Source organism: Nerophis lumbriciformis, linkage group LG11, assembly GCF_033978685.3.
Source record: "Nerophis lumbriciformis linkage group LG11, RoL_Nlum_v2.1, whole genome shotgun sequence".
NCBI classification, from domain to species: domain Eukaryota; kingdom Metazoa; phylum Chordata; class Actinopteri; order Syngnathiformes; family Syngnathidae; genus Nerophis; species Nerophis lumbriciformis.
The window spans coordinates 32,728,445-32,740,827 of NC_084558.2; the positions used below are offsets into that span (position 1 = coordinate 32,728,445).

A 12,383-nucleotide genomic window follows, 5' to 3' on the forward strand; every position below is an offset into this window, starting at 1 on the left:
ATTACCGCCACGACAGGCACCAACTACCTTGCGGCCACAGCTCCAATCGGCCGCCTCGACAACAGAGGTACGGAACATCGTCCACTCGGACTCAATGTCCAGCGCCTCCCTCGTGACATGTTCAAAGTTCTTCCGGAGGTGGGAATTGAAACTCTCTCTGACAGGAGACTCTGCCAGGCGTTCCCAGCAAACCCTCACAATGCGTTTGGGCCTGCCAGGTCTGTCCGGCATCCTCCCCACCATCGCAGCCAACTCACCACCAGGTGGTGATCGGTAGAAAGCTCCGCCCCTCTCTTCACCCGAGTGTCCAAAACATGAGACCGCAAATCCGATGACACAACTACAAAGTCGATCATGGAACTGCGGCCTAGGGTGTCCTGGTGCCAAGTGCACATATGGACACCCTTATGTTTGAACATGGTGTTTGTTATCGACAATCTGTGACGAGCACAAAAGTCCAATAACAGAACACCACTCGGGTTCAGATCCGAGCGGCCATTCTTCCCAATCACACCTCTCCAGGTTTCACTGTCGCTGCCAACATGAGCGTTGAAGTCCCCCCAGTAGAACGAGGGAATCACCCGGGGGAGCACTCTCCAGTACTCCCTCGAGTGAATCCAAAAAGGGTGGGTACTCTGAGCTGCCGTTTGGCGCGTAAACGCAAACAACAGTCAGGACCCATCCCCCCACCCGAAGGCGGAGGGAAGCTACCCTCTCGTCCACCGGGTTGAACTCCAACGTGCAGGCTTTGAGCCGAGGGGCAACAAGAATTGCCACCCCAGCCCGTCGCCTCTCACTGCCGGCAACGCCAGAGTGGAAGAGAGTCCATCCCCTCTCAAGAGAAGTGGTTCCAGAGCCCTTGCTGTGCGTCGAAGTGAGTCCGACTATATCTAGCCGGAACTTCTCCACCTCACGCACTAGCTCAGGCTCCTTCCCCCCCAGCGAAGTGACGTTCCACGTCCCAAGAGCCAGCTTATGTAGCCGAGGATCGGACCGCCAAGCGCCCTGCCCTCGGCTGCCGCCCAGCTCACACTGCACCCGACCTCTATGGCCCCTGCTATGGGTGGTGAGCCCATTGGAGGGGGGACCCACGTTGCCTCTTCGGGCTGTGCCCGGCCGGGCCCCATGGGGACAGGCCCGGCCACCAGGCGCTCGCCATCGTGCCCCACCTCCGGGCCTGGCTCCAGAGGGGGGCCCCGGTGACCCGCGTCCGGGCGAGGGAAATCTGGGTCCTTTGTGTTTGTTCTTCATCGAGGTCTTCGAGCTGCTCTTTGTCTGATCCCTCACCTAGGACCAGTTTGCCTTGGGAGACCCTACCAGGGGGCATAGAAACCCCCGGACAACATAGCTCCTAGGATCATTGGGACACGCAAACTCCTCTACCACGGTAAGGTGGCAGCTCAGAGAGCTTACATATTACAAAACTGTTGGATATACTAATTCACAGATATTTTATTATAAAAAGGTCAGTAAATGATGAAAATATTTGTATGAAGTTGGAAAGAGGTAGGATTAAATAAGCTCTACTTCTTCCTACTCCTGTAAAGTGAAATGATTTGAAACTGTGATGTATTATGATGTGGTCGGATCATGTTTTGTTAGTTTTGGACTTCCTTAGTTGTTTTGTGCACTTCGGGGGTTTGTTTTAGTCACCATGGGTACTTATGATTTTCACCTGCCTTGTACGCGCACCTGTTGCTCATCAGAGACTCAATTTAAGCCTGCCTTTTCCGGTCACTCGTCGTGGCTTCATTGTTTGCATTTGCAACAGTTACGTTGGCATTCTGGTTTTCGAGCTCATGATTCCTGTGCTAAAGTTACCTTAGCTTCTAGTATTCCTGTGCTAAGTAAGTTTTTGCTTTAGCTTCTCGTGCGAACGGCAAGCTTTCCTTTTGTTTCGTTCCTGTCTGTTGTAATGTGCATGATTTATGAGAAATAAATAATCTCCTACCTGCACGCTTTCGTCCGGAGCCGTCAGTTTTGCGTCCCGGGAACTAACTTCAGCACGCTGCACCCCACCGTGACAATTGACTGAGCTACGTGACGTAATTTCTTGTGATGTCACACGGGGCATTTCTTGTCGGGACGGGAGTCGTTCCCAGGGAGTCGAATAAAGAACCAACTCTTTTTCTCTACTATAGTGGTCTCAATAACGGGTACCGGTTCTCAAAAAGGGATTAGAGTCCGAGGACTCGGTTCTTTTCTTATCGAACAACCGGGAAAACCGGTTTCGAGCATCATCCCTATCCGTACCAGACTCATACTTTATCCTTAAAATGTCATGCTCATTGAATTATTTGTCACGATTGTAGTGCAAATTAACAACAAAAAGTTGCTTTAATTAATAATAAATAAAGGCAATATTTATTTTCAATATTAAGAGTGCTACAATAAATAAGTTGTGGCTTGCTGCACAAGCCACAACGATGTCGTTGTGGCTTGTGCAGCCCTTTGAGACACTTGTGATTTAGGGCTATATAAATAAACATTGATTGATTGATTGATTGATTGATTGATACATTCACATTCAAATAGCTATTCTTACTTGTTACGATTCTAAATCGAATTATAATTTTGAAAAATCGATTTAAAAAAAAAACAAACATATACATAAATATTTTTTTTTTTTTTGCACATTTTTTAAGAATACATTTGTGTATTGGAAACAATAAGCAACTATTATTTGATATCGTTATTATTATTGATACCTTTGTGTTTATCAATAATGGTTATCCTTTTTTTCAGTATTGTATTTAAATGAGTATTGTTATTACATGTCTTGTTAAGTTAAAAAGTTAAAGTACCAACGATTGTCACACACACACACTAGGTGTGGCGACATTATTCTCTGCATTTTAATACCACCCTGGATAACCCCCTGGTCAATTGCTTTGTAAATTTCAATCCTAAGTATTGTAAAGTTGGGATTGGGTTGGGGTTGCTCTATTTTCTTTTATTAGATTGATTATGAGTATATTCTTTCTGTAAATATATATTTTTTTAAATACATTTTAAAAAATACGTATTTTAAGCCAACACTGTCGTACGTCTGCAGCTAAGAAAAGCTTTTGTAATCTGTAACCTGTTTGGAAAAGGTGATAGTATAGTATATAATATATTACAACAATCGGGTTAAATCGAGAATAGATTTTGAATCGAATCGTCACACCAGGAATCAGAATCAAATCGAATCGTGAAGTGCCCAAAGATATCCACCTCTATTCATAGGCGCCGATTTACATTTCTGCCAGTGGGTGCTCAAAGTGTGTGTATTAGTGTTGTCCCGATACCAATATTTTGGTTGCGGTACTAAAAGTATGTTGGTGGTTTTCTGTACTTTTTTGTAAATAAAGGGGACCACAAAAAATGTCATTATTGCCTTTATTGTAACAAAAAATCTTAGGCTACATTAAACATATGTTTATTATTGTAATTTAGTCCTCAAATAAAATAGTGAACAAACAAGACAACTTGTCTTTTAGTAGTAAGTAAACAAACAAACACTCCTAATTAGTCTGCTGACGTATGCAGTAACATATTGTGTCATTTATCATTCTATTATTTTGTCTACATTATGAGGGACAAACTGTAAAAATTGATTATTAATCTACTTGTTCATTTACTGATAATATCTGCTTATTTTCTCTTTTAACATGTTCTATCTACACTTCTGTTAAAATGTAATAATCACTTATTCTTCTCGATCCGATACCAAGTAGTTACAGGATCATACATTGGTCATAATCAAAGTCCTCATGTGTCCAGGAACATATCTCCTGAGTTTATAAACACAATATAAATTTATAAAAAAAGCAAAAGAAGATTTTGTGATGTTAAAAAATATCAATATAATCATCGACTAGATATGCTATTGTACTTGGTATCATTACAGTGGATGTTAGGTGTAGATCCACCCATAGCGTTTGATTATATTGTAGCGTCCCAGAAGAGTTGGTGCTGCAGGAAATTCTGGGAATTTGTTCTGTAGTGTTTATGTTGTGTTGCGGTGCAAATATTCTTCCAAAATGTGTTTGTCGTTGTTTAGTGGGGTTTCACTATATGCCACATGTTCATGACAATGTTGGCATTGTTCATACACCCACTCTTAGTGTGATATGTATGGCTGTTGAGTAAGTATGATCTTCATTCACTTGTACGCAGTTTGTTCAAAGTCAAGATAATTGTGTCATTAGTTCATAATCGGTCACAATGAAATCTTGGTTAGGCTTTGGTAATTATGGACTATATGATTTGTGACTGTTTTATTATGTAAAACAGACCCAACTCGCCTCAAAATTAACAACAACAACATTGATTTTTCAAAAATGATTATAAAGATTGAAAATTGCCATCAATCCCACGTGGGTGCTCGGGCCCCAAATCCACTATTCTATATAACTGTTGTGTATCGGTCAAAGGGAAGGAGGCGACACCAAGGCAGAACTGTGGTTTACCAGGTTTATTAAAACCTTTGATGAATGTGTGGTGTGTGTATGCTACCACAAGTGAATGAGTGTGAACAATGTGTGGAATTAACAATGTGAGATTTACAAGAGGATGTTGTCGGTGCGTGTTGAATGAATCCTTCGTCAAATCCAAGGGAGAAGGCGAAGAGGCAGTCTGCGTGGGCGTGCTGCGCCCAGCGCGAGCAGGGGCGTGTCCGAGCGCGCTGCCAGCAGAGGTCCCGGCAGCTCCAGCTGCCGAGGTAAAGCGGGTTCGAGTCCGTGCCGTGACAACAACAAATATAATATTCCATCCATAATAACCTGATTAATCACATGTCTCTTTTTATGCAGTGACTATTATTAGTTTAATATCACACATTCCAGTTATATTGTATATTTGCTACGTATTTGAAAAAAAAAGAGGTTTCACAAGTTATGTTTTTTAATCTTCAGTGTTGGTTTAAGAGCACTTGTTTTTAATCTGAACCTGAACTAATGTGGTCTACATGGTGAAAAAAAGGGTTAAATGTGACTTTATTTCATTTTACATACAGATAAAAGGTTTCACAAACCATAAACTTTGTTATGATGGATCTTTACACAACATTTATATTTTTGTTCCATTGTTGTTTTTGTCGTTATTTTGCACAACAGGAGTGACAAAATTATTCAATGATTACGATGTTTCAAGTAAAAAGTATCAGTCTGGTATCAACTATCAGTATTGCCCACCAGTGGAATCTGAAGCGAATTTCAGCTTTGTTTGTCACTGGGTGCTAGATGCCGAGGAGTAGTGAGCATAGGCAGAAGAAAAGACAGACAATTGAGGGTGCCTGCTTCACACACAGTAGAACAGGGAGGGACACAGATTGTTTTTACACACACTAAACACAGACACACAAATTAAAGCACGGACACAGGATCTGATTGCGCACACACACACACACACACACACACACACACACACACACACACACACACACACACACACACACACACACACACACACACACACACACACACACCAAATACCAGATTGTTTTGCTACAATAATACTTCCATACACTATGGCTTCTACTGTTTTGTGTAAGTGTAATATTCACAGTGATTATATTTTGAGTAGCCTGAAAGAAAACTTTTTGACTCATTTTTGACTCCCTTCTTTATTCAATAGCATAAGAAAATGTGCTGGGGGGTGCTGGAGCCTATCCTAGCTGCACAAGTTTATTATTAATTACCTGTTTAGTCCTCTATATATTTTTTCATATGAATAAAATGCAACTTTTTTTTTTTTAATTCACGGCAAAATTATGATTGCTTGAAGCTTATTTTCTTTGTACACGAATAAATCCAGCATCGTCTTCTATGGTCTTAATTGTTTAATTTGTTAACCAAACAGACTTCCCACGAGTGTAGAATTAAGTGTGTCCGACTAAATACTTTGAAGAGTTCACTTCGGATGAAGAATCTTTTAAATATTTCTTAGCTAGGATATACTTTTTTCCACAATAACATTGAGCTATTTTTGTTGATATCTGGCTTTTACATTTGCCTCAACCTTTAAATTACTCTGACATCAGCGAGTGTTGGTATACAAGCCGGAAGAGCCAAAGTTATCTTACGTGGTTGTTATTAAACCACTTGCATGTGGAAAATGCCTTTTTGTCTGTGTTAACCCACTTTCACAAAATACAGTTGTACTTCAAGATGAGCGTTTAAGTGGTTTGTGACGCAGGTTGTACCTTGAAATAATCATATGCGAAACAGTGTCGCTCATTGAAATGAATTTAATTAGTGCTTGGTCCCTAAAATACTACAATTTTAAATGCCTTTTAAAAAGAAAAACACACTCTTTAGATAAGATGTATTGTACGGAAAAACAACACAATAAAATCTACTCCAAAAAACTACAGTAGTTTTACAAAGTAATGAAATGATAATGTATTTATCTTGGTATCGCCTTCGAGCTGCTTCTCCATCAAACACACCATCAGCAGCTTCTCCCTATTTTCACAAGCATACTGGAAATGTTATTTTGTCCTTGGCTGGCATTTCTGACACCTTATGCTTCAGTTTAGTACAGACTAGCAGTGCAGCACTCTAAATGAGCTAGCTACTGTATATGTTTAGTCATGTTTTTGGGTGATTTACTTTTTCAATTCAATGAATAGCATTCACTGCTTCTTCGCAGCACATGTGTTTACACTCACTTTCCTTGTTCCTATGTTGCAAACCAATGTTCTCAAGCTATAAGCAAATGCTAGCTGGTAAGACTGGATTGTTTTATAGGCTGTTAAGGGTTTCGTTGCGCCAACATTTAAAGGGAAGTTACAGATATTGGACAAAGTTGATCGCAACATTGCAAATTTCTGAGAGTCTGAAATACAAAATATTATCACACTACTACTATTCCCAAATTGATAGTAATAAATAGTAATATTTAATATCGAGAAGCTTTTAAGGTATATAATATAAGTGAATCTGAATGTGTGTTACATAAGCTGTCTCTCACTGAAGGTTTTTTTGGGAGGCATTTTTAAGGCTTTACAACGGAGGCGCCTCTCTAAGTCAGGGGTGCACATTACGTCGAACGCGAGCTACCGGTCGATCGCGGAGGGTGTGTCAGTCGATCGATCGCCAGCCAGGCATTAAAAAAATAGCCCTAAAAATTAGCGATTATCAATCTTTACCAAGACGTCACTTTTGTCACTTATTGACATTCACAGCACCCGAGGGTCTTGTGAGATGACGATGGCTGCTGCAAGCTCAGTATTAAGAAAAAATTACTGTGTGGATAGCGAGAAACACTTTTTATTTCAACAGATTCTAACGCCGTACCTGCTGTCAAAACTCTAATGACCGACTGCACAGTTCCTCTCTTCACAATAAAAGCCCTGCTTCATCCTGCCTGCACTAACAAAATAAGAGTCTCAGAAAGCTGGCGTGCACAAGCTAGCAAGTTACGGAGTTTGCCGCCGATGTATTTCTTGTAAAGTGTATAAAAATGAGTATGGAAGCTGGACATATAAGATGCCCAAAACCAACCACTTTTCTTGTGGTGTTGGACAGAAAGGAGGACTTTTTTTCTCCTCCATTTGAAAATGCAGACGTTTTCAGCACTACTGTCTGATTTCAATCAGTGCAAGTCATCAGAATCAGGTAATACAAGAACTTATATTCTTGTCTTCATGAAATAAAGGAATTAAACATGCTTGTAATATCATTAAACACATTTAACTTGTTAACAAAAACGTCTCTTTCATAAATAAATATAAGTTGTATATATGAATGAGGTTGACCACCTTGACTTGATCAATTGAAAAGTAGCTCGCCTGCAGAAAACATGTGTGCACCCCTGCTGTAAGTGTTAAGGACACGGGGGGGTTTAGCCCGCAACCCTCTCCGCCCTTCCCCATTGAGTTAATAACTTTGTCCCTTATTACTGTGTTAATCAAAATTGTAAGAACAATTTCAATAGAACTAATTAATTGCACTATACAGTCGTCCCTCGTCATATCGCACTTCAAATATTGCAGCTTCTCGAAATAGCGAATAAAAAAAAAAGCATATTCTAAGTATTTTTGGCTTAAATTAAGTATTTTCAAACAATAAAAATATATATACAACAGTAGTATTTGCCACTGGATAAGACTAAACCAATCAGAGTGCGCTCTTCAGTATCGTGACCACGAATTGGCTCAGCCTCAGTTAGCATTTATACAATATATTGGTTTAAAAGAGTGCAAAAGTGACTATATGAGTGATATTGCATGTCTGAAGTGCTCTCATAATATTGCTATGCACTAGCTATGTTTATAATTAATTCCTACTTTGGGGAAATTAATTTACCACAGACAGTCCAGGAATCAGTTCACAGCAATAAACGAGGGTAATGTGTAGTTTTACACAAACGTATTAGTACAGGCTTTTCCTGCAATGTCACTAATAACTGTTTGAACTGTCATCAAATCTCCTATACACATCAAAGCAATATGTACGTCAAATATACTGTATATACGTACGCGTAAAATTAGTGCTGTGAACGAATGGATTCAATAACGATGATCTCTCGCACCTTTACACGATGAAGTGAATGGACACTGACATATTTACGATCATATTTAAGTGAACAATAACAGGCTATATTCATTATTTATTTAAACTGAAATAATGGCCACTTTATATGGAATTTTCAATCACTTATATTTAAGCCTCCCTCGAATAGGCCTATATTGAATTAAAAGACATTGTTTAAATGAGAAAATATTTTGTTTTGTACAGTTTTGCAGAATATAAGATACAATTGAGAGAGACTCACAGTGGCACACTGGTTTGGGCGTATCCCACTTGCCCAACTTATTGCACTGTGTTGAGTTTCGGCCCATCAAGACGAAGCCAGGGAGGCAGCTATAGCGCAGCACAGTCCCCTCCACTGGGGGCCCTACGGGCCAAGAAGCCACTTGACCATTTTCTAAAGACGTCCACATCCGAGCACATAACAACACTAAAAGAGAAAAACAAATAGGTCATATGCATTATTAGGTTTCCATCAGTGTAATGTTTAACATAGCCACTTGGAGGCAGCAGAGTAAAATATTTTTTAACAACTGAACCCTTACATCAACCCTCCTCTCTTTTTAGGTATTTTACTGGGTGACAGTTGCTCAGGAGTTAAGGCAGGGTGTCCAGAAAACAGTGTAGATGTTTTTTTTTTTTTTTTTACTGCTGCGGTGTCTTTGGGCAAAACACATTTGTCTACCTTGTCTGTATTGCTGTAAAAACTTGTGTATAAATCTGAAAAATGTTTTGTGGTGGTCAACAAGGCCTTGATAAATCCGATTCCTTATTATTTAGTCCGTCTAAAAGCAGACTGATGAATAGTATACTTACTAAGATTTAACACAAAATTAAAGTAGCAGATACATACAGTGCCTTTGCAAAATGTTTACAGCGCTTCACTTTTTCCACATTTTGCTATGTTATAGCCTTATTCCAAATTGGAATAAATCAATTGTTGTCCTTTAAATTTTAAAGAAAATAACCCATAATGACAATGCTAAAAGTTTTTTTTTTCTTTAATTTTGCTAATCTATCATCACAGTATTTGCTCAATACTTTGTTAATGCACCTTTGGCAGCAATTACAGCCTCAAGTATTTTTGAATATGATGCCACAAGCTTGGCACTCTTATATTTGGGCAGTTTCTTCCATTTACCCTTTGCCCATTCCTCTTTGCAGCACCTCTCAAGCTCCATCAGGTTGGATGATATGCTTTGGTTTTCGTCCAGGATGTGTCTGTACATCAAAGCTAAATGCTGTCTTTCTATCTGTGTGCTTCTAATTAATTTACAGCATTCTTTATTCCTCCTCCAATACATTAGTAGTCTTATCGAACTTACAAAGCACCCGCTCTCTGTTCCACTGCCTCACTTTCAGCTGGCCAGTTGCTAAGCTATCGAAGCTACGCTAGTCCCGGTCCGAAGCTACTGCGCTCCAAAGACAGCAAGAACTCGACTCCGTGAAAGAAACAACTTTAGTATAGCTCCCTGTTCTTTGTGCACCTTTCTCATTGATAGGTTGCCTCTACTAGAGGACCGTGTCCTCCAGTTAGAGCAGAGTAAATTCGTAACTGACTAGCCCAGTTTGTAGCAGTCCTAAGCGGCCTACAAGCCAGGCTGAACCGGTTGAGACACATAACAGATTTAGCCCTTTAGCTAATCCCACACCCCAGTCTACTGGACCCACACCTTAGTATTAAGGGACTCCATCACCCGGAACATACAGTTTAGTAAACCAGCCATAATTAAGTGTATTCCCAGGGCCAGAGGACCCGACATTGAAGCTAGTCTTAGGGAGCTAACTCGCAACAGGCCTAGTAAACACGTACGACAGGCTAATTACACGACTAGCTACACAAACATAGTTGCACACGTTGGCTCCAATAACACTAGGATGAGACAGTCAGAGATTACAAAGGGGAACATAGCTCAGACTTTTATTCTCGCTACAAAGATGTCTTGGCATCGAGTACTTGTCTCTGGCTCCGTGCCTGCAAGAGGCAATGATTAGCGGTATAGCAGATTAGTCTCACTTAACAAGTGGCTGGCTAGTTTTTTGTAGAGAACAGGGACTAAAGTTTATTTATAATTGGCTCTTTTTCTGGGGCAAACCGGGCTTGCTGAGGAGGGACGGCCTTCACCCTAACCGGGAAGGCACCATTACTATTAATAGTATATAGATTACTGTTTGAATCACACATGACTAACTACACTATAGCAAGCACACAGGCAACTACAGTGCCTGTTAGCCCGGGTGAGGAGTTAGTTAAGCTAGAACTAACCAGCGCAAGGCTGGAAAATTCCTGCACAAAAAGCGTTTCTCCTAGTATAATACACAACTCACATAATGTTTTTTCTGTGGTGACTGTGCCAGAGGTGGACATGCATTCTACTGATAATCTCAATATCCTCATCATATCAATTCCTAGATGTGACCCTTATCACTTTCCTCTGGTACTGCTCCCTAGCATTCAAAACAACGGCTATTCTTCATCTGCTCAAAAGATCTAACCCAGATTCTGACCTCATGGTAAACTACCGTCCCACTTTCCCTTTTTCTCAAAAATCCTCAAAAAATGTGTTGCACAGCAGTTGGATGAACACTTAGCGTCTAACAATCTCTGAATCCTTCAGTCCGGTTTTGGGGCAAATCACTCTACTGAGGCTGTCTAAGTAGAGTGATCATAAAAGTGACAAATGATCTATTGCTAACTATGAATGCTGATGTGTCTTCAGTGTCGCTGCTTTCATTACCGTCGATCATAACATTCTATAAGCAGGGCTCGAATTTAACCACGGCAATCGCTGACACTGTCACTTGCCCATACTGCCCTAAAAAATTGACCAGCATCGACGGCAAGAATATGCCGTGACTGCCCTTGACTTTTTACTTGTTAATTGATGAGGGATGTAATGGCAAACGGTATAATGATCATTCACGATACAATTCCCGACGGCTAGTAATACTGTCTAATTTTTTAATTACCGAAAAAAACTTAATTTATTAATGCATTTTAGGCAACACAAAGTCAGGCGCATACGCACTAGCGTCGTTTGGCTTGATAATCATGGACTAATAACTACACGAACTTTGCTCCAGTGATGTCCCCTTGGAGAAAACAGAGCCAAGCGCTTGGTTTACGTAATTTTCCCTTGCTCCCTGGCGTGCGTTAAAGAGCGCACTGCTGTCAGATGGCGAAAGGTGTGGACAATATTGGAGACAGACGCACTTGTCCCCACACTAAAAGTATACAGCGAAGGAGAAAACTATTTGATGTTGCTTTTATTTTCTCAAAACAGCGTCCATCAGCTGCTGTGACTGAGAGTTAATGATGTGAGGAAACATGCATCAGGTGATGTGTCGTGAACATCGTCACAACTTGTTTATAAAGTCTTTAGTTTGTTTACTGGGATGCTCACTCGTCCTTTATTCAACTGCAAACTGCATCAGGGTTCAAATAACATCAGTACTAGCTAAAGTGTTTTGTCATCTCATCTAACTGAACGCAGGCTGTGAAGATTATGTATGAGGTGTGAGGTATCACTGTTGTCTTTTTTTGTTGGCCAAACTGTTGCACTGAACCACTAATAGGTGTTGTTATAGAAGAACAAAGCTTATTCAGTGCGTATTCAGAGCGCATGTACTCAGTGCTTAGCGTTTAGCAGGTAAGCATCAGGCAGCGGACTCTCCCCAAATTATAATAAACACCTCCCAGTCAACTACGAGTAACATCACTATGAGCCCGTTGACCTTCTAGAAATATAAAAGGCAGCTCAGCTCGCTCGCAGTCTTGGCTTGATCCATCCATCCATTTTCTACCGCTTATTCCCTTTGGGGTCGCGGGGGGCGCTGGAGCCTATCTCAGCTACAATCGGGCGG

General features: G+C 40.6%; 1 protein-coding gene across 4 annotated transcripts in view; it reads right to left on the reverse strand.

The window, feature by feature from the left end:
- The window catches only part of gabbr1b (gamma-aminobutyric acid (GABA) B receptor, 1b), a 580,862-nt gene that overhangs the window by 408,255 nt on the left and 160,224 nt on the right, over nt 1–12,383 (reverse strand). For 3 of the 4 annotated variants that reach the window (XM_061966778.2, XM_061966776.2, XM_061966777.2), the window contains exon 5: nt 8,764–8,949. The exons of the other annotated variant lie outside the window; for it this stretch is intronic. In XM_061966778.2, coding sequence (XP_061822762.1) covers nt 8,764–8,949 — 186 coding nt within the window. The remainder of the gene's footprint in view (nt 1–8,763; nt 8,950–12,383) is intronic. 4 annotated transcript variants of the gene reach the window in all.